The 23,602-nt window shown below is 36.2% G+C and overlaps 1 protein-coding gene across 2 annotated transcripts in view; it reads left to right on the forward strand.

Moving 5' to 3' along the window:
- The window catches only part of PRKN (parkin RBR E3 ubiquitin protein ligase), a 685,695-nt gene that overhangs the window by 346,871 nt on the left and 315,222 nt on the right, over positions 1-23,602 (forward strand). The window contains exon 7 of one of the 2 annotated variants that reach the window (XM_059841269.1): positions 9,892-9,951. The exons of the other annotated variant lie outside the window; for it this stretch is intronic. Within the exon in view, the coding sequence (XP_059697252.1) occupies positions 9,892-9,951 (60 nt within the window). The remainder of the gene's footprint in view (positions 1-9,891; positions 9,952-23,602) is intronic. 2 annotated transcript variants of the gene reach the window in all.

The raw sequence follows: 23,602 nt of genomic DNA on the forward strand, positions 1-23,602 counted from the left end.
TCAGAAAGCAGGTGGTGAGAGTGATGCTGCAATATGGTTCAGTCTGGTTATATAAAACAGAAAACAGCTTCACAAAGTCATTTATTCAGTTCAATGCATTTGTAATTTAATTTTGTTTTTAAAGTAAAATACCAAAACAAAAGAGAGCCTTTTAAAGACCTTTATCATTGAAATTTTGAGAAACAGCTCTTTTCCTCTCTTGTCCTTCAAATATATCCATAATTTCAGGCAAAATAGTCATTATTGTTTTGTGAGGACATAATTATGCATGTATCTGCTAAATTAATTTTAATTAAAAAGACATTTCTTTCACCTTGACCCTTTAGACTTTGATTATGCAAACAATTTTGTGTTTTGAGTATTTTTTTAATATATAAGTGTTTGCAGGTTAAGACTTCTTTGCTGCATAACTGCAGATCATTTTCACATAAATAGAACTATGACTTTTCCAGAAATAAGTATCTTCTACAGATGCACAGCCTGTCCCTCTTGCATTCAGCTGTGACCTTGAAAACTGATTAACAAAATAGTACTCTAAGGGATGCACGGCTTCACATAAAGCAAGTGAAGCATGTACAGGCCCTTGAGGGGTGCTTAGAGTATCTCATACACTCTAATGGTAATTCCTTTCTCTTTTAAAGCTATTAGGTGATTCTGGCTTGAGGCAATCCACAGTACTTTTCTCTTTATTTAATTTTTGTGCTACAGATTTTATGAATTATCTTATTACAACTCCTGTTTCATGTTTCAAAGACAAAGTGAGTCTTTGTCTGTATGTCTGGTATCTATATGTATGTATCTGATATCTATATGGATGTCTGGTGTCTATATGTCTAAGTGTCTTCTTCAGCCACTCAGATGTTTCGGGTTGTTTGATTGATTTTACATGGCATAAACTTTGGCACAGTAAGAAGATGAAAAGTAGAGTTATGATTGTCTAAACCTGAAAACAGAGTGGTGCTTTTGCAAAGCGTGTAGAGTGCCCTGCATTTAAGACCTCATTTCCTTCAAAAGGGAGAAGGACTATTTGAAAATATGCTGTTTTCTACATTCCAAAATGTAGCACATTTATTGTCACTTAGTAACATTGGCAGGGTTTGAAAACCTGATTTCAAAACATAATTTATTCATTAATTAGAGACTTGTAGATTATTGTACTTTTGACTCTCTCACTCTCTATGTTTGTACTTGAATTATGTTTTGATTAATGAGACATGACCTTCTGGAAGTCAGAATTGAGAAATAAAATACAATTTAAAGCATTGTGCACATCCCTCTCAATCTTGCTGCCAATATTTGTGTCTTTAAAATCAAATTTATATTACATGAACAGGGATGTAAGGTATTGTTTATTAAGTCATTAAACTAGTAGAAAGCATTAAAAGAATTTTTGCTAGTGATAAAGTAAAAAACAGAAGGCAAGACTGAGTAGTAGCTAGTCTTAAACATCTGTAATGTCCTAAGGTACAGAAGTAGGAAATGTAGCATTCCCTGCAATTCTGCTTTTTGTGTTCCTTGTTAAAAAATCTGGTACCAAAATAGAGTTTTGTTTGGTTTATAGTCTCCCAAAGTTAAAGAATTCCAGTTTCTGAAGCTAGAAAGAATCGGGATAATATACAGATATTAGTTGGCTACTTGACAACTTCTGCTCTGGTTGTAGAGTGTTTCCCTATCTGGGGCAAAGAAATTGAATCTCCTGAGAATTTTTGTTTTTCTTCTCTAATTTCTTTCATTTGATGTAATGTGCTGTTTATAATTACAAGGAATAAAATATTTCTACAAAGGTGTCCTACTGTGTTGTTAGGGTCTCTATGGTGGTTTCAATTCTGCAGAACATTTAGAACCAAACTGTGACCTCACATCAGTAAGCAGTTAAACCTGTGCTTGCTGCATCTGAATAATCCCATCCAAACCAACAGGATATAAATGCAGGTGTGTGTGCTTTGCTTGGTCAGGGCCCACACTCATCCAATGTAACCATCCTGCACTTTCTGAGTGATATCCTCCAAGAAGTAGTCATGGAATATCTTTAATGAGCCTCTCAGTGTGAGGTAGGATTTGTAGTGCTTTTCGTCAAAGGAAGCAAAGTTAATATTCATGGGGGGGGGGGGGAGTTTTTTTTTTTTTTCTTTTGAGAATAAGACAGTTCTGGAAATGTCTGCTGTCATGAGAATTAATTTCACTGGAAAGAGCTCTTGCCTCAACCCTTTGCTGCCTTTTCTGATTATCTGAGCTAATCTGTATGCATATGAAAAATGAGTTTTGTATGATTTATCTTCCACTTTTCTGGGTGTCCTGGTGCCTTGTAATGACCCCCTGTTTTCAGAGAGATATTTATGGTTTTGATCATGCTGTCTCAGAGCTTCCTGCTTTCTAGAATATACATTATCCATATTTGCAGTTCAGATGGTAATTATCTAAGGGTTAAAGCATTAACCCTTACATCATGAAAATATAATAAAAAATTACCATTTTCAGTGGTAATAAGCTTAAAATACAAAACTGATTTGGGAACTGAAAGTACTTTAGCTAGTACTAAAGCATGTTAGAAATGTTTCTGATGAAAGTGATTATTTTTCTTAGCATGTTGAACAATACATTCATTCTTGGCCTTCCAAACTATGTTACAGAAAAGTGAGCATTCCTTTGGATTCTAGTTGCTGATCAAGAAATAGGATACTATTACTCTGTGCTCGTGTTCCTTTTCTTTTTTTGAGTTTGTTTTTTCTTTTCCAAATGTATAAATTTTTTTTTTTTTTCTTTTTGTACAAGAGTCATAAGATTGTATTAAGCTCCTAAGGAAGTCAGGAGAATATCCTTTGCATTCTTTTCTTCCCTTGTCTCTTTCCTTCTCCCTGCTGTGTTTAATAGATTCTGCAAAGAATTTTTTGTTGTTGTTGTTGTTGTTGTTGAAGGAAAAAAGGAAAGGAGGAAGAAAAAGGGAATGAAGGCTTTACATTAGATCTGCCAAGAATGTTCAAGAGGTCATTTTTGATACCAGCAAGCATCTTTAATTGTTGTTTTTATTTTAAAAGAAAAATGTTTTCTAATTGTTTTATACAAGCAGTACACTGTCATGTAGTTGAATTTTACTACAAGTTTTATTTAAATGCAATATGAAGCAGATTGGGCAGTATTGCATTGACCTTGGTTTTAAGTGCCAATGTTAAGTAATAGTTTTTGACACTTGGGCAGAGTATTCCATTAAAATAGGTATCTTTAAAAAAAATTTTCCATTTAGCATTTTTTGATATCTGTCTTATTGTTTACCATATGCCAGAGTGAAAAACATCATACAGGTAAAAAGGTTTATTTTCTGAATTGTTTGGGGTTTTTTTTTTTAACATTCAGTAGCATTTTTAACATTGCATTGCAGTTTTATTGTATTTTAGCATGGCTTTTCCTACTGTGCATATAATCATATGCCAATGAAAGATTGATTCTGCAAAGCTGTGAGTACTCAAGTTCTAGAACAGGATGTTATTTAAACATATGCTTGACTTTGAACATGTGAATCATGGCAAATATTCCAACAGAAGAGTGCTTATTTTCATTAACTTGGTTTTTTTTCAGTTACCCCTTACAAGTTTTTTCTTCTCTAATAGCTTGTCTTGTCAAGATTGCATCACAATATCTAAATTTTTAGAGCACGGGTACACAGATACCATAAGAGGAGGTATTTGCAAAATCTCAGTGGGGGTAACTGTCTGTCTCGAGGTAGATGAGTTTCAAGACCTGAGGCAGATAAAAAATTACATTTTCAGTGGTAATAAGCTCAAAATACAAAACTGATTTGGGAACTAAAATTGGAACATTCCTTCCTTGTTTGGTTATTGGAGGTTCTCTTGTGGATGTTTCTTTTTTACAAAATAACTCTTGGTCTCCATACACTATCATGTTTCTCTGATATTTAAACTTTCTTTGCTACTTTAATGGCACTATATTTTCTTAAAATTTATAAGAGTGGGGTTACAGTGCCAGCTAGTACAATAAGCATAAAGTCAATGGTTTGTAGGAAAAGAAAGGTTATTTAACTAAGAGCAGAAATCAGAGAAGTAACAACTTGATCTACACTCAGTTGCCTGTAGGTGAAATATTCTGTATGTGTTGACACACAGTCCACTTTGTGCCTTGGGTTTCTGAAATGCTGCTTGTGTAACTGGCATTGCAATAGCTGCATGGGGAAAGGAAAATAAATGAGTGAAGACTTTCCAAACTCAGACCTATACTAACATTTTTTGAGTGTTCGTTGCCTATCAGAGAAAAAAGATATTGGGGCCAAAACAACAAAAATTTTTGCAAAATTTGACCAGTGCTGAAGAGCACAAATGTGTGGAACCACTACACATATGTATGAGGTTTCTTCAGATACTTTGATATTGCTTGTGAAATTTGAGCAATCATTCAGCAACGATGTGTTGAATACTGTGAGGTGGAATGAGTACCTTTAGCACATTAAAGCTTATCCTATACGGTGGCTTGACTGATGCTCTAAACATTCCAAACTTTTTATTGCAGAGATATGTGCTATCAGGTTTGGTCTGATTATGCCAGATGCTTCCCTCATGTGCTGAAAGAAATATTGGAAGGCTTGCTTGCCTTCTTCAACGTTTGACTTACAGCACAGCAAAGTGAGGCAACCTACTTTTTCCTAACTGTGGGACCTTGATAAATTATAATTTTCCCACGCAGAACAGCCTTTTGTTTTTCAACATTTTGCAGATGTGAGAAGTTTGTCTGTATGGTTGCAGTCATTATGTGCTCTTTTTCATTTATGCAACTTTGCTGTTTTGCTCAGCTAGTGGGGTTAGCATAAAATTGGCATGACTTCACTGAATCAGCTAACATAGGTGGCTGGCTGCTTGCAAATTGTTGGAAGAGGCAAGCAGCCAGCAAGGGCTGTTGCTTAGCCAAGAATATGGTATACATTCAGGTCCCAGAAAAATTTTAGATTTTAAAATAAGATTTGTCACTGTTCATTCTTGGCAAATTGTTTCATGGTGAAAATTAATATCTGGTCAAAAGTTGTTAAACCAATCAAAGTATGCATGCAGCAAATTGCAAGTAAGTGTTTTTATCCCTTGCTTTAAAAGATTTAAAGGATTTCTTGCCAGTGTGAGACTAGGGATTAAGTATCACATTCTGGTGAGAATGTTAACTGCTGCCACGGGTGGGATTTTGGTTCTGGGTTTGAGGCCCAGTGCAGAGAGTTCTATAGGGTGTATTGGTTGGTTTGTTTTGGTTTTTTTCTGTATTATGTTTTTACCAGGAAGGATTCAGAAAATATTTGTCAGAAAAACTGGCTGCTTGGACAAAATGGCTTACAATTTCAGAAAAGGAGATAAAAAACAAAAACAAAACAGTCAACACCACCATCCTTATTCATTTCAAGAAAAAGAATTTTAAAGATACTGGAAAGTTGTATTGAACTATGTTTTTATACACAAGTGACAGTTCATGGATTCAACATTGAGTGATTTAAAGAAAAACAAATTTTGGACCTTCATAAGTTTGAATTCAAGTGACATTATTTTCCTTAGCCTGCTTCACTGCTATCAGATTCTTGATGCTTTGTTGTTTATGTGTGCTTATGCTTGAGTATGTTCTCCCTGTCTCTGCCAAGTACCTACCTCTCCAACTCATTCTGCCATCAAAGTCCTGACTTAATTTCTTCTTACATTTGTAAGTTTTTCCTTTTCATAAACCACCCCAGAGTTCAAGTGTATTTGTATGTGATTGGCAACTTCCAATTTTGTTTGTTTGATTTTAAAAAAACCAAGGCAATTAGAAAGTTTTATGGAGTGAAATATTTTATGTGCTGATTTTATGAGTATAGCTTTATTGTCATAATCTTAAATGGCAATGACATGAATTTTCTCTGCTGGGTGAGTTATTAACAACTTCTGAACTCCTGCCTTCAGAATGATCTTTTTTTTCTAAATTTTATTTTATTCTCCTTTTCTAAATCTCTTCTAATGATGCCTTCTAGGTAAAGAGATAATTTCATGGGAACTTCTGAAAACAGAGCTTTGTGGCTGAAGCTTTGCTTTGTGACCTACATGTATATTTTTACAATCAAAGTCGTTGAAATACTTTTGCCCTTCAAAAGAGTAAAATAAATAATTCACAAAGCATATTTTAACCAAATACCAAAACAGAGATGTATTTACCTTCGAATGTAAAGGTTTATTAAATTAAATGCCTAATAATTGAGTCAAATACAAAGCTGCAATTCTCATAGCTGTGGGATGCTGCAGCAGTGAAGGTAAGGCTTGCCAAGGTACACCACAAAAGCAGGTTGATCTCCTGCATTTGTGTACTTCTTTACATTTTACCTGGACAGACCATTCTACTGACCAGAATCACATCCAGCTTGGTGCTAAATACAGAATTGCACCACTTGCTTTGTGGTTCTTTATATCCCAAAATTTAGCTTTTCATAATGTCACATATACCAGGTTTAGATACATGTGCTCAGAAAAAAAGAAAAAAAAAAAGGAAAAAACAAAACAAAAAAAAAAAAACCCCAAACAACAAAACCTTATCAAGATTACCTTTCCCATGTAAGATTATTCTGTAAGAAATTTCCGAAATTAAAAGACCCATTGGAACAGGACCTGTAGAATATCTTATTGAAGTTTGTATTCTACATCTTTGTAAGTTTTACCTTGAAGAATTCTTATCATTTTTTACCCTAAAGTTTCTGATATTCCATTTTACTTAACTGTTTCTTAGTAAACAATATGTAATTTAGTTGTTTCCCACTGTCAGTTGGCTATAGAAGGATATATTTTGCAGTTGGTGATTCTCAGTCCCAAAACAATAGGCATTCTTTCTTTTAAAACTATAGCTTGTTATTATTTCTTTTTTTTAAATCTCTCATTTGCTCTGCTTCTCTGGACTGGATTGATGTCTTTTTATCTATTGTCGTACTAGATTTTTTTCTCTCTTTTCTGCTTTTGATTCTCTGCATTTGATGTGAGCTTACATTGTTTGATTTGAACTAAAAGTAATATGCTTTGAATCAAGAATCGCATCCCATTCGAGGTTTATTTACTGTCTGGAGCTCTATTTACCCTGAGTACATGAAAATTATTTCCATGTAAATCTTCTTTTGCATGTAGCATTTGGATTTGGGGCCAAGCTTGACCAACTACTAGGTAACAACTTTTGACAAAAAAATTATTCATATTTCATTTTTTAGAGCCACAAAAGTAATTTACTTTTCTCCAGTAAATATCTTCTTGGAGGTTGTGCATATTTGGCTTTTCACTTTTGATACTTCATTATATCTTCTTTTTTTTTTTTTTTTCCCCTGTCTTCATTTCAAATTCATTGCAGTGACTGACCGTTCATTTGAAAAATTAACTTAAAATTACCATATGTCCTCTCTGAACTGAACTGAGTTCTGTTGTTCACTGCTTCCAAATTTCTACAAGAATCTGTTTCTCTAAATAGTTGGCACTTCTAGTTGTTGGATAGCAATTCTGAAAACCCAGTTCCATGACAATTTAGTATTTGAAGTATGAATAAATGAAATAGCATAGTTCTTTTCCAGCTTTTAACTTAGTGTTTCAAAATTAAAATACAAGGGACTTCATAACTATTGTAATTTTGTGGGTGATTGAGCTGAATAGATGCACTTTTAGTTTAGTAGCCAGTAGGAAATGGACATAGAGACAAAACTACCATGTATATCTTCTTTTTTATTTTTATTTTTTCTTACTGTACATCCCACAGCAGCAGTACTCCTCTCAAAGTTTGGGCTCAAACAATAGTAGTAGTCTTCCAAAATGTTACCACTGTCCCCTGTATTTTAGAAGTTAAGTGCCTTACTTTCTCCAGTTATTGATTTCTACCTAAACTATTGTTAGGCTTACAGAAAAAAAATCACATTTTCTTTCTTATCTTAGATTATTGTCAGGGATGTATTATTCTTATTGTTCTTTTCCATAATACTTTTCAGATATGTGTTCTTCCAGAAACTTAGCAATCACACTTCAGTTCATAATCAGTCTGTGTTTTGTGTGGTCAGAATGTCACCGACTAAAGAACTTTGCTGTTGCTGGCAGTGTCTGAAGAAAGATCATTTTTGTATCACTCTGTGCAGTGTCCAAGTTGTTGGACATGTGTATATGGGCATCTCATAAAGACAGTACTAAGAGTCTCAGCATAAGGAAAAATATTTCTGCTTCTCACTAAGGAATCTGACTGCTCAGATGTGAAGTGACTCCCCATGCATTTTGCACTATTTTGCAGTTCCATCCAGGATATAGAAAGGTTCCTCAGATGCCAAGTCCATATGAGCTGATCCTGAGCATCATTTTTTGAAAACTAAAGAATTGCCAGTTTGCAATGATGTTTCCAGACTGTCTCCTTGACTTCCTTAGAGTCCTGTTCCTTGGGATGTGTCCATACTGCAAATGCTGTATTGCAGAAATTTCAGTTTATGGTGACAATCCTGTCTTTCCTGTTGTTTTGGTCTCATACTTTTGGTCAGTCAGCCAACTAATGCAGAAGATGTGTTTGTGAAAAAATACAGCAGAAGCAGCTCAGATATTCTTCATGTTAACAAGGTGGTGACTGAGATATAGGATGTGTGTCACTGTCAAAGGCAATGTTCTGTTGGCTGAGATGAAATTCAGAGATTTTTGGACACTTGCATGTTTCAGCAGTGGCCTGCAGTAGGCAGGGGGAACAGTTGGACAGTGAGTATTCATTTGCTGAGGCAAAAGCAGGTTTAAACAACCATTACTTTGATGATGCCACAGCCAATGATGTATCAACTAGATCACCTAATTTTTCTATAGGTAGGAACATATTTTAAATTAACTAGTGTAGCATTTTATTTTGGGAAGTGTTGAAAACATCCCTCACTGAAGAAGTAATTTCTGCTTCAGTTTTTTTTCTGAACAGCTCACAAATCAGTGCAAGGCACATTTCACACTCAATGTGAAAAGTCATAGCTCTGCATTTTATGTCTGGGATTTTCATGGACAGACAAAGAAAGTCAGCCAAATTCATCCTTTCTAAAAGATGAATTTCTACTTCAAAGAAACATTCTAAAATGTGCCTAAATGTAATTTTCTTTGTATTAGTAAAATATTAAGGAAATGTATGGTTATGAAGAATTCTGGAAGATGGAAGATGAATTTCTACTTCAAAGAAACATTGTAAAATGTGCCTAAATGTAATTTTCTTTGTATTAGTAAAATATTAAGGAAATGTATGGTTATGAAGAATTCTGGAAGATGTGGTCTTGTGGGACACCTTGCCTTCATGAGGCAAAGCACTGGAGGAGACACAGTGCCAATGAGGTTGCTTTTTCTTTGCTTTGGTCTTCCAACAGGAAGAGCAAAATAGGGAGAGAAGCAACCCTATGTGCAAAAACTGTAAGCATCAGTAGATTGATTAAACTGGCTAACCCTGAGCCCATGCTTGCATTTCTTTTCTAAAGTCTATAAGACTGGAAACAAGCATTTTTAAAAAACCCAAACAGGTGAGTCTGGTAATGGTGCTTCACAAGGGTAAGGTTGATACTGGAGTCCTTTTCTTGACAGGTGCATTTGCTGACCCATATGGCAAGCCACAATTCTGGAAGAGGGGCGTACCTTGCACATTTGGTTGCACCTCTCATGCCCTCTTCTTAAACAATCATTTACTGGTTATTATGATGGGAAACAATAATGCTTTAAAAAAAAAAGTAACTCAGAGTAATCAGCTGCTTTGCAGGCAGACACTTCCTGAGTTCCCCGGGGTTTCTATCAGCAAACTGTAGTAATGATGCTGATTTGCACAGAGCTATTGTTTCAGCTGTAAATACCTGAATTGATTACCCAGGAGCCCTGGTCTCAGTGTAGCATTGTTTTCCTTTGTTCTTTATTGTGTTAGGTATCCTGCACAGCAGGGGGCCTGTAACCACGGCAGAGTCACCTTGGGACTTCAAGTATGGTAATCTAAATGAATTCTTTGTTACTGTAAATTACAAACAGAACAACAGCAGCCTGCTGCCACTTTTATAAATATGTATGGTTTACCTGCCAATGAAATTATGGTGAGGGATAGATCAAAGTGAATTAGTACTTGTCAAGCAAATTTGATTAGTCATTTTGGACTTTAATTTTATTCCTTTTTCTCTGATTTCTGACACAGTAACAAAATTAATGGTTTTGCTCTCCTTATGGGCAGAGCTGTTGATCACACTAAAAGCTGGTTTCAGAAAATGCAGTATTGACAAGTGATGCTTCTATACAGACCATCTTGATGCCACATCTGGTGCATGTGTAGTGCCCATAGTGGTGGTGTGCACTTGTACATGGTGAGGTGTGAGCTCTGTCTTGTGAACATCTGCACCACGCTGGCTGCGCAACAGAAAACCCCTGCTCTCTTCTAGTTCTTGCAGTAGGACTGCTCTCCTTGCCCACCTCTTTTTTCCTTTACCTTGGAAAATAGGAATTTCTGGTTCAGCTTCACTTTAAAGTGGCTGAAATATTCCAAGAAGCCATCAACATTTCTTTCTTTTTGGTTTCAGCCTGTAATTATCACTTAGCATGTGAGACCTCTTTATAGCAGGTGGTGTCTCTTCACCTTAAAATAGTCTCAGACAATAAATTATCTACCAGACAAAGCAATTATGTTCTACTATATTCACATGCCTAGAAAATATCTGAAAACAGGTACTTGAAAATAAATATTCCTATGAAAATCAGAGATGAGAATAAAGAAAACCCATCTACATTTGGTAGGGAGAGCCAGGTCTCACAAACAACTTTTTCATTGTGCTGACTCAGAGGTGCAGATAGAGCTTAAAGATACATATTAGCCAAGGGGGACTCCTTCCAGAAGAAGCAATACAAGATAGACATGAGAAATCAGAGGAACTGGGACAAAATAGCAGGAGTTTTCTGCTGTTTTTTTCCCTTTTCTTGGTATACTGTGAGGCTAGGATTCATTTATCTTACAGTGAAAGGAATGAAAAAAGGAAACATTTTCATTACTCTTTGTTCCTGGTATTGTTTTGCCAAAGCATCTGAACAGTCCCATACATGCTTCCTAAAACCAACAATCCCTTGAAATTAATTTTAATAAAACATGAATGATTCTGTGATCGGTACATTACTCAACCCTGCAGCAATAAATTAAGGACACATGCCCCAAGGGGAAATCCTGCCTAAACAATCATGTTCCCACAGAGTAGAAGTCTGAGATACTGGAACATTGAAATTGTGAGAAATTAGATCCTGATTCCACAAGCATATGTTAGCAACAATACTGCAAGTAGTCTCCAGTGGCTTTAACTGGCTAACTGCTTATCTCTGCCATAGGAAGATGCACAGTCATGCCCTCTGTAGATACTTTTCCAGGTGCAGTCTCTGATGAATTATTGTCTTTTTTCAATGAAAATACTCATACAATTTCATGGCAGGGCTTTCCATGGACAAGTGAAGTGAGTCAGTTTGCCTCACTGTCTTTTAAAAGATTAATTGTAACCATCCTGAATCACAGGTCCCAGGTTTCTATTCTAGATGTGGAAGGCTTTTGTGCTTGCTTTTGCAAAGTAAGCAATGGCAAGAGTTAGTAGGTAAGAGCATGCTGTATTGTGTTATACTGCATTTGGTTTTCTCAAACACTTTGTGGCAGTTGACACAAGCCAAACCAAGATGAGCATATTGTGCAAGATGAGCATTAAGTGCATCCATTTTATAGGCTAAAAACTTGTGTAACAGGAGCCAGAACCAACACATACAAAGCTATGGGCTTGCAAGGGGATGCTGAAACAAGCAGCTTGTGTTTGATAACTGCTGAGCCCTTGAGGATCTTGTTTACTCTCCAGGGACTTAGATATCTTCACAACCTTTATCAGTGAGATTATTTGCTGAGTTAACAAAATGCTAATCTTCAGGCATTTCTACTAGTCTAGAGAATTTCTCCACCTAACACAGGGAATTGCAGAGTAGGGACAAAAGTCTTCTCTGCACCGCTGCTTCTGCTGGCAAGCGGACTGTGGAGCTCCTCCTGCCGCGGTGCAGTGCGGGGCTCCCGCAGTGGTGCGCTGGCAGGCAGCTGCAGGGCAGCTCCTGCAGGCAGCAGATGGCAAAGAGATCCAACCCAAGCTCTGGGCGAGCTTCTGAATGCTCAATTTTGTCATCCTGCTTTAGTTTAGTACTTAGCTCCTCAAGAGAAATATCATCTGTGCCTCTGCCTTTGATTTTATCTACAGCAGCAGTGTAACTCCCTGACTGAGGCATCTGGTTATTTCAAAACAAATAACAAATGTTATTAACATAGAAGTTGTGCTGTTGTTTTCTTATATGCCTCTTGTGGCCAAGCAAGGACTAACATGAATTTAAAACCAAAAAATACTAAAAATCAAAGGTGTTTATTTCATCTGGATGCATAGAAGTTCTGTCTACAGCTTAATATCAAACAGCAGGAACAGAGATTGGAAAAAATATTACCCAAATTAACTCATTAAATCTAGTAAACTAGCTTTACTTCAGATATATTTTCTGTAGCTGAATTACCTTAGGCTTTGGCCAGGATGATCACAAGACTTATTAATCATTGCCTTTTATTCCAGTAATATCATCAACCTCTTGCTTTTCAAAAGGTTTTGATAATTGTTACAGGATTAAATACATATTTAGAGTCAAACTGATTGTGTAGAAACAGGTTTTTTAGGATTTCAATTAAAAAATAATATATGGGATAACTTACAGTTTTTGGATATTTTCCAGCTGCTGTATCTTAGACAGTAATGTTTGGTCCAGATTCTTCTTATAATTTTGCCAAGCTCCAGCAATCAGGCAAGGATTAGTTTGGCCTGTGGAGACTATATGAACTAAAATTCAGTTTTGCATGAGAAAACAAAAGAATTGGCTATACCAGTTGATGGAAAAGGGATTTTAGTACACTTTAAAAATATATGGTTATTGAATTGCATTGGGAAGAAAAACACATTTTTAAAAGAGAAACAAGAGAAATTATTTCTGTTGTTTATACTCTCTGAAAGAACTACATATCATGTTGAAATGGAGGTCAGGGAATTTGTTGCCCTACCAGGAAGGAAAACAGTATTCTGAGAAGGAGTCTCAAGTGACCGTAGCATATCTGCTGTTCATCAGTGAGTGTGCCAGGCCAGGCTTGTCTGCCTACCCCATCAGCATGCTTGCTCCTGTGTCTGCTGCTTCAGTGGAGCTGGCTTCTCTGGTGGCCCACAGCTGAAGAGTTTTAAATGGCAGCCCAAGGTCAGGGAAGTTCTCTTGGACATGACTTTTTACTAATTAGTATCTAAAAATATTCCAACCTGTCAGGATTGCAGGTGGACAGATGCTATTCTGATAACCGTGGTGGACGAGACTGAGAGAAGTTTTCAGGATAGGTTAGCAGATGGCAAAGGAAACAATTGCCTCCTTAAGCTTAATGAACCCAGAAGCCTCTTTGCTCAGAAGTTTGTGAGTTTGTTGGGTTTCTTTGAGATGGCTGGTAGCAGAGTGATGTTGTATTTTGTTACAAGTTGGGGAGTTGAAGCTGCATGTGAGGCTTTAGGCTGATGGGATCTGTGTTTGACACAGAGGTTGGGTTCAAAATACTGCCAAGCTGCTCCAGCTGCACTTGGCACACAGCATCCTCTGCAGGTATAGGCCAGTGTATCCCATGGCAGAATGACAAACTGGGAAGTCATTATGTCTGGGTTTATGAGGGCTTTCTGAATTAGTTACATGTTGAGGATTGTGTGCCATAATTGTTTCTTTCATTAACCAGGAGCATCATTTTAATGCTTGCTTCCAGTTTTGTACCTTTTTAGGATTGAATTTTCTCAGTTATTATTTTGTATATGGGAGACACTGGTAAAGAAATAGAAGCTAACCTATCCATATAGAAATTTTCCAATAATGCTATAGTCAGTAAACATTGAGATGTCTGCATTTTCCTGACCTTGCAGGTGGCAGAAGTCTGCTGTGATACCAGATGTTAGGCTAAAATAAGAAATAGAAAGAGACGTTATTGGGACACAAATTGCATGGGTTTTACTGCTAGAATTTAATTCAAAAATGTACTATATAGCTTGTCTCTGAGACTAGTGTTTATTATAATATTAAATTTTATATATAATATTTTCAGGCTTAAAACTGTTCAACTGTACATGTACTTATGATCACATTTGTGCTCTAAATCTGAAGGATTGAGAACTCTGTCTAAGAGTATAAACTAACAATGATGGAACTTAAACAGCATCACCTGATTCTTCATTAACAGGTGGTGTTCTGGTCACTTTTTGCCAATTAAGTAGATGCTGAAGAGACATACTTTCCCTTCAGTTCCCATTGTGCTTCTTGAATCCTCACAACTGGCTTCAAACAGTAATAATGGGAAACCTGAAAATAAGGTTTAATGATTTTAATTCTTAGGAGAAAAAGGACCATACTGAATTTCAAAAATGTAAATTATATTTGCTAAGTATTCCTTTTTTCACACTGATTGCTAGAAAATTGAAATTAAGAAAAAAAGCACAAACATTTGTGTTTATTTATAACTTATTTTTTTCTCCAGCAAATCACAAACATGCTTACACAAAATCCAATTTTGTGCCTTCTTTGCTGCAGTGTAACCATACTCCCTTACAGTGGAATTAATATAGCTAGCTCAGTACAGCAGTACAAATTCTGCTTTCTTTGGAAATCCTTTCCTTCAGATACATTGCTGAAGAGTTGGTTAGGAGAACTGCATTAAAAGTATGCTGCTAAGTAAAACCAGATATTTGACCAGTGCTAATATCATATCCACTGTTCCTAAAAGTTTTAATGTGTGTAGAGAAATCTGTATGATTTTCCATCTTTGCTAGACCAAAAGAACAGCTAAGTCACTTTATAGAATGAAGCATGACTATTTCCCATGTCCCAAGATCTGAGAAGTTTGAGATCTTTAATGCATATCAACTTACATACTTTACCACATTTTTCTGAGTTATGCTGAGTAACTGCAAAAGTAGTTGGTTTTGTTTCTATACTTTGAGGCAAATTTGTCTAAATTTCTAAATAGTATGTTTCCCTCTATATTATTATTGTTAATTTCTTGCTGTGCTAATGGCCAAATTATTCCGTAAAATACGAGTTTTCCTCTTCTGTGACTGCGTGTACAGGGTACATGTGATTTTGTGAACAAGTGCATGTGCATTTGCACATTTGTGCAGGTGTGTGGAGGTACAGTATATGCAAGTAGATGTAGAAATACTTGCATTTATATTTGCATATTAATAAATGTGTTTATGAATTAAATTCTTTAATAAGGAGCTAAAAATATAAAATGATTAGATTTGTTTATCTTTGATTTTGTTTTGTTTTTTAAAGACATACCAATGATGATTCACATTCTTTCACTGGCATATTTATTTCAAATCTGAGCTAATTAACAGATTGCTTTGGTTTTTAATGCTATTAGCAGTGCCTTTGCATTTCAAAATAGGAAGGTCAAGGTTATGTAAAAGAATGCAACCAATATGATATGTGATTGAAGGTAGCAGCAGCCCAGAGTAGATGAGGTGTCCATGGAACACTAAAAGATTAAAGCAGGGTAAAAGGCTAAGGAAGACCAGCTGGCTCTGTAACATATTACTGTTCAGAGTGCATTACTGCTAAATTGAAAAACGGGTTCAAGCTGCAGGTTTCCAGGATGCTGCAGAGTGGAATGCATACCAAATGTGGTTACTTCAGCCTGGGTAAAGAGTAAGGGAACATGAACTGCTGAATGTTATTGGCACCGTGAGCAGCTGTTTGCTCTTTCTCTTGGGCATAGGTTAAGGATAGGGACAAAGCACAAAAATCAAGAGTGAGGAAATGGATGAATCCAAACAGACTTTGGAGGCACTGTAATCTCTTATCAATTGCAAAGTAGGAATGATGTATCTCCTTTTCTTTTTTCTAAATTATTTATTTTCTATGCATGCTATCAGAATAAACCTACACAACATGAGCAGGGATATTTTGACATTTACTGAGAAAGGATGGTTCTCTTAGCTTGGAAGTGCAGATCTGCTACTTTAAGCCCTCTCTTTATCACAAACGTCTGTGTAACCTAAAGCCCATCTGTGGCCTATTGCCACAGGGTTATAAACAATGTCAGCAAGAGTTAAGGAAAAGGTGATGCCAAGTGTCCAGTCTAGATCTGGGTAAGCTTGCATTCTTGTTCTCTCTCTGACACAGACTTCCTCTGTAATCTTCAAAAACTTTCACTGTCTCATCTGAGCTGGAGGTCCCCATTAGCAGAAGAACAATGACAGTCTGTTGTGGGTGCTCTACAGATTGTGAGAAGACATTTCTGATTAAAGTTAGGACTACACAAAAGTGTGTTATATGTTCTGTGGTATTTCTGTAATGGCATATCCATAGACAGAAGAGTTTAAAAAAAACCCAAAACAACTGTCAGTTGGAAATGACATGTAAAAGTCTCCATAATTGTGAAATGTTGGCCAGTGTAGCCACACACACAGCAAAAGCAAGAGATCATTCTCAAAATAGGATTTTTCCATTGAATGAAACTAAAAAAAAGTTAATTTGAAATCAAATTAGCTAATTTTTTCACCGTGCCAAAATAGTAGGTATTCATATGAGGAAAATTAATTCTTCCACAGCAAAAAGGCTGTGTATTCCCAGGTGGACACTTAGCACTTCTGTTCTCTAGGGGAATGTATTACTCACAGTGCAAGATATAAGTGAGCATGATTTGTAAAACTGTACTTTAAAACAATTCTTTCTGCTTTTTATTTTTGGGGTTTGTTGTAAATTGGCTTTCAGCTCTTCATGTGATTAGATCAAACTTTGCTGGGAACAGCCATCTTTATCTACTTTCTGGCACAACAATTTAGAAGTAATTTCCCCAAAAAGCATCTTTAGTATCTGTATCTGGTATATTTTGTATGTTTCAACAGAATGGCTGTTCAGCTTATTCAGCAGCTATGTGCAAAGAGCAGATTAAGTTTCATTATTTACCCCTCGTATCAAGCAAGACTCAGGAGATATATAAAAATAAAACTTAAAAAAATACTTTTAAAAATAATTAATACTTCAGAAGAAAGTGGTTTGTCTTCTGCTCTGAAAAAAATGAGATTGCATGTTAATGTAATTTCAATATATTCATTGACTTCCAATGTATCTGTGAGAGACTAAAAAAAAATCTTAAGTTAAAAATCTTAAGTTAAAGTTTGCAAACACTTTAAAATTAAACATAACATTTTTAAAATCACAGTAGCAAATATCAAACTATCCTTTAACAGATCACTAAATAGATTACTGGTACTATCTACTTAGCCTACAGACTTATCATATAGTGTTCTTCATGCCTCCCTGTAAACTCTTTAAAAATGCAGAGAAATTATAACAGTCATCAATGAAATTTTAACCATTTACTGAAGTAGCAACTTACTAAGGTAAGTAAAGTGGCATTAATATGAAAGGCTGATATTGCAACCTAAATTAAAACATAAAGTTCTGTATTATGGATTCTTTTTAATTTAAGGATATTAGTGTATTATTATTATTTAAGCCCTATAAAAATTAATTTTATATTGCTCTGTGTTGCAAAGTGTACATACCTTTTATAATCGTAGTTCTTATGGCTAAATATGTGTCACAGCCATGACAGTGTGGCACAACTGGCAGTGTGATATCCTGGATCTGGTCCTGGAATGCAGGGTGCTGCACTGAACCCATTGCTAGAGGAAGATAAGGTTAGGGTAGAAAAAAGCAAGGCCAGTGGAGACATTTCAGACTTTTCCTTTACCAGAGGTCTTTAGCATCTCTTTCAGTCTGCATGGGAAGATCTCTTTTCTGGCAGCACGATGTCTGATCTCATCTTTGCCTCTTCTAAGATTGTTTTGATGCTGGTTTTTTCAGCCTGCACACACTGAGTGATGGGAGATAGGTGGGAGTAAAGAGCAAGTGGCAGTACATCCTGGTCCCTTTGCGCCTGGCTCTTTTAACACAAGTGAACTGTCTTTCAATAAATAAAGAAAAGGGGGGAAAGTGACTTATATTATTCTTTTCAGCAGCTGAAGCAGCTCCTAGTATTCCCTTGGGGCTTTCAGAAACACAGTTGTGATGTTGTCAACAAAGGAAAGATAGCATAGCATAGTGAATGCACTGCTGTTGTTCATCTGTATGTGGACTGATGCAGCATTGGAGTGGCAGCTGCTGCCTTTTCTCAGCAATGAGTGAACTCAGTCTGAGTGAAGGGTAGCCATGACAATCCCTTATCATCCCTTTTAAAAACAGCATGATTTTTTTTTTTTCTAAATGTAGCTTTATTCATTATTAATACTAAATTGTAAGCACCATAGTGTCCAAGCGAGTCTGGGCTGGGAGCATAATGAGATTTCTGTTCCAGAAAATATTTTTTGTTTGATTTCCTGACGTGTGGTCAAGCTGATCTGCTGTTTGAATTCTTGTCCAAACTTATGGTCACAAGCTAAGGAATGGACTTAAGGCAGAAAGTTGTGACAACCCAGAATGAGGAGAAAGGTTTGAGTTGTGGAACAAAATAGATACCAATTCTTGGCTTTTATATATTATGAGCTTCAGAAAAACACTTAGATGATTACAATAAGAGGGAGAACAAATAATAAGACATATTAAGCTTAAGGGATGCTAGTTATCCCAAGTCTGTAAAGAATGAATAACTTCCTTTGTGTGGCCTAGTGTAAAACATACCTTTGTAATTAGTCCAACTGCAGCTCTGCTTGGGCATGAGAAAATCTTGGTGTTTTGCTGTGGCTCCTATCACACAACCAGAACATACTAAAAGTAATGCAAAGCCATCCCTGTAGATATCCCTCTGTGGTGGGTTAGGCTTGGCTAAAAGCCACAGCCCCACCCAGCTGCTTGCTTACTCCCTCTCTGCTGTAAAGGAAGAACCAGAGGAAGAAAGCTCATGGGTAGAGATAAAGACAGAAGGATCCTTTACCAGTTACTGTCATGGGAAAAATGGGCTTCAATTTGGAGAAAATTAACCTCGTTTGTTGCCAATTAAAATGAATATTTAATTAACAAAGGCAAGAATCTGTTACAATTCCTCTTCATAATGCTTGCTTCTCTTCAGATAGAGTATTTGCCTGTTGCTGCAGACAAACATTTTTCTCATTGTCACATGTTTAGCTTACTCCTGAGATGTGGCTGGAAAGAGAAGAGCACACTTTCAGAAACAGTGGTTGGATTCATGTGGAGATTAAAAACAAATGCAGATATGTATTGGAAAGGCAGGATGAATGGGCTGAAGCTATTTAAAACAATGGGGAGAAGTGCTTTGGTATGGCAGGCAACACTTTAACAAGAAAATTATTTTAATACTTGCCAAGTCTGCCCTTTCTTCTGGGAGGCTGTTGCATTCCCAGGATTATGCCAGTATTAGCACAGGCTGCTCTAGTTCCATTCATTTCCTAAGTAGAAGCTACAGTGGCCATCCTCAGTGACTGCTTTCACAAGCAGAGGTAGTTCTGAGACATGTTGCATCCCCTCATGTTGGTATATGAGGACTGACCTTGGCGATTATTGCCATCTTCCAGACATTTCTCACCTGTCATCCCTGTTGGAAGCAGATTTAACACAAATACTGCATCAACAGCTGCAGATTTCTGAATGGCTCAATAATGATCAGCAGCTTCACTGAGTGGCTCTTTCTCTGTCTTTCAATGCTTGGCTGCAGCTGTTGTACAGTGAAGTCATTGCCCTCTAGAATTTTATAACTCCATTATAATATAATACATGTGTGTATATGTATATAATTTCAAATAATTAAGGAGATAGATCAAATATTTGTGATTACCCTATCTTAAAAAGAATATCCTGAGATGCTTCACAATTTACCAGGTACTATATAGATTATGTCTTCTTGTTTTCATCAAAAGACTATGAGAGTAGAAAAGTCAAGCACTCCAAAGCTGGAAAATAAGAAATCTTAAAGGAGGTTGACCATGGTTTTTTCGCCTCAAAATCCTTTCAAAATTTCAGTTTTCAAAAAGTTTAAAGTGACTATTTTTCTTTTCATTAAAAATGAAGGATCCAAAAATATTTTAATAAGGAATGCTGATGCAAAGCCTTGTGGCAGCAGGAAGTCTATTTGTTTAATATCCTTGCTGTTCTCTATTGTTTTAGCACTGTCATTCATGCAGTTTTATATCACTAGGGCAAGGGACTGTGGTCCATCATGGAAGAATCAGTGTGATTGTGAATGCTCTTCTGGAAAACAACAGTTGAGTGTGTTGTGGTAGCAAAACAGTTGTTTACAGTGAAAATTGTGCCAGTATATCAGCATATTTGATCTGGATGGAAGTATTAGACTTCACTGTTGCTTAGTTGACACCTGGACTTTGGGTTCTATTTGAAGTAGGGGTTTTTGGCTACTTTTGTTATTTAACTTGTTAAATGGAAGGCATTAGTGAAGTTCTATTGGGTTAATTTGTTAAGCATAAGACCTGGTACCAGCCTTAATACTGAAATCTCCTGGTTTTTTTAAAAACAAAAAGCAAAGGTGTGTAGTTAGTTTTAGTGGCATTTATCTTAGAAAAATACAGAAAATTATTTGGGGGAAAAAAAAATGGAAGTGGAAAAATGCTGTCTCTGGGAAAGAATAAATAAACATCTATATTGCATGAACTCTTGCAATGGCATTTGGCGCTCATCTAGAAATAGAAAAGTCAGTGTAGGAGGAAAAGGCGAACAGCTGTTTAGCTGCACAACATAATGGCAGTGCTTTACGCTTTCTTTTTTTACATGCATTTTAAGAGTCATGGAGTTGCTAATGCAAGCTGGGCACTTAATGCTCGCCTCAGTGAGCTCACAGTGAATTTCAAACTGCCAAAAATGGAAATTGAGAATAAATTGTAACTAAAAAACCTCAATTTTTAAGATAACGCTGCACCTTGAACTTGCATACGAACACAATATCACAATACATTGCAAGAAATTCTAGAGAGCTTTATCTCATTTGTATGTATTTAATTTCAAATGCTTTAAAATATATTCAGATTTTTCTGAATCTAAATGTAGTTCACTCGTAGCAAGTCATCTGGGACAAGTATGCAGGCTATTCCACCTCAGTTAGAGCAGCTATGCATATCTACTCTTAGTGTGATTATTCTGTACAGATTAAGTCAGTAGTTTTCTCAACAAAGATTGCAAAGTACTTCACCCCAGAGCATCACTTATTCTTTTTCATGGTTTCATACCCCCATACAGGTTTTACCTGTTCAGTGTCTCACATCAGTAAATCTTTCATCTGATTGATTCTTCAATATTAGACATCTCAGATAAAGCTTTTCCATTGTGATTGCTACCTACAATAGGCAGCATTTCACTATTTTAACTGCATTCACCCAAAATCTGCCTTGTCATAATAGGCCTGTGTTTAAAATCCTAGCCAACCCTGAATGACCTGTATCTCATAAATAGGTCTTAACACCTACCAACACCAATTTTATTGTTAGAAAATACATGAACTAGATGTCAGTATTAGATGAAGGAAGGACAACTTATATTCTGATGCCCTTTGTGGTAAACTGTTCAACACATAAATGAAAAGCATTTCAATGCTGTCAGAGATTTGATTCACAATCTTCAGACCAATAAACATTTTGAATTGTAAATCCTCCCTGAAAAATAATTTCCTTTAAAGTTTCTAGAGTGACCTCTCTCTCAAAAATGGAGATTAATTTCATTCTCATGTAACAGTAAGAGCCATGTTATATGTTAAAGTGTATTTCACATGTCAACATATATGAAACATATACAATCAAAGCATCCTTTCAAATATGTATTTTTAGTCCAGCTTTGTCACTGAAGTACTATCTCAGTGCAGGATGTGAAATACCTGGTGGGTTGTATTTCCTACTGTGTCTTTCGGGCTTCCATCTGTGTCTGAAAGGTATATGTGTTTCTAAAATTCCATTAAAAGTATTCAGTTTGAACATGGACTGATGCAGTTGTCTAATCCAAACAGACCTGAGCCCTTCAGTATGCTTGCAGATCCACTGTCTTTGTCTATTCCATTTGGCCTGCTTTCATTTTGCTTCCCTTGCTTGATTGGGTGGGCTGATTTTTCTAGGGAGGTAGGTACTCCAGAACAAACAGATAACAAACACCTAGAAACAGTTGCATTCTCACAGCACTTCTGGTGATTTTGTTGTAGTGACTGTGATTTTTGTCTCTTTAGTCAGCAAATGTGATTGGGACTGAATAGAAATAAATATTAGCACATGTGAAACTGAAATTGCGAACATGCTCTCTGGGAGAAACCTCTGTACTTCTTACTGCAAGAGAAAAGACCTCACAGCTGCCTGGTAACTTCTTCTTGAATCTTAATCTGTATGACTCGACAGCTATCTACAGGCCAGCTCTCATACATGCAATGGGAATATTCCTTCTGTGGTATAGTGGTGTATAATCATATATGCATGAGTCTAGATAGAGGCTGTAGGTCAGTGTGAGCATGCAGGGAAAGAAATCCAATAACATTTTCCTCTCTGAACTCTCTAAAAAGTCTATATCGCAAGGGATATAGTCCATTCAGAAATTGTAAAATAGTGCCACCAGGATTTCCTCTTAGGTAAATGTTCAAAAGGGAATTGAATCACCAGAAACTATGCATGCTGTTCTTAGAATTTGTTGTGTTCATTTAATACACAATTTTTTGAATGGCACATCACAGAAAACTTTTGCCTTTGCTGCCCTCACTAAGGCAATGATTTCTCTCTCTGTGATCATACAGCACGTTGTAAGGGGCTTCCCTGTGACTAGTAAATCAGAATTAATACTTCTATTGGTGGTAGGGCTGCTCACTGTCTTTACCATTCAGTTCAATAGATATTCTTCCACTGATTTAATAAGGAAAAGATGAACTCTTCATGATAAAGCAGGGAGTAAAATAACAGAATAAAAATAATAGGGAATAAAAATGTATCATTGAATTGTGTGGTGAGATAGTGTGTTTTGGCAAGTAAAAGGGAATTTTACAATGACCACAATGACCAATTTCCTTTCTAAAAAGAAAAGCTCATAAAAGCAAAGTTTCCTTGAGATAGCTTTAAGGAATTCAATCTTTAGGCCTTCTTTTCATCATACATGCCTTCTTATATAGATGGCCACAGCATCTGAGTATCAAGTAATTAAGTCTAGCCATTGAGGTGACAAGAAACTGTTGTCAAACTGCTTTTAAGTGAAATGTTAGAATATTGAGGAAATAACAAGATAAAGACAGAACCTTAGTGGGTTGTCTTTTGCTTTGGATCTGTGAGTTCAGTAGCTGCACATTTTGTCTCCTTTAGAGACAAACTCCTGTAGAGTTTATTTTCTACTAACATGCTGAAGGAAATACAGTTATTTAAGTTTTTCCCTGAACCTTGCTGCTTTGTAGGCTGTTCTGTAAAAGAAAAAGGGCACATCAGTTCTCCATAAAGTTTACCTTGCCACAGAAAGCTGATCATCATTAGGAAAGCTTTCAGTAATGTCTCAAATGAAAGAAGCCAACCATGATACTGAAGTTTAATCTCTTTTGGAATGCTGCTGGGAAAAAAACTAACAAATAAATTTAACTATATATTTATGCAAGAGTTGGA

Source organism: Haemorhous mexicanus, chromosome 3 (genome assembly GCF_027477595.1).
Source record: "Haemorhous mexicanus isolate bHaeMex1 chromosome 3, bHaeMex1.pri, whole genome shotgun sequence".
In the NCBI taxonomy this organism is placed as follows: Eukaryota; Metazoa; Chordata; class Aves; order Passeriformes; family Fringillidae; genus Haemorhous; species Haemorhous mexicanus.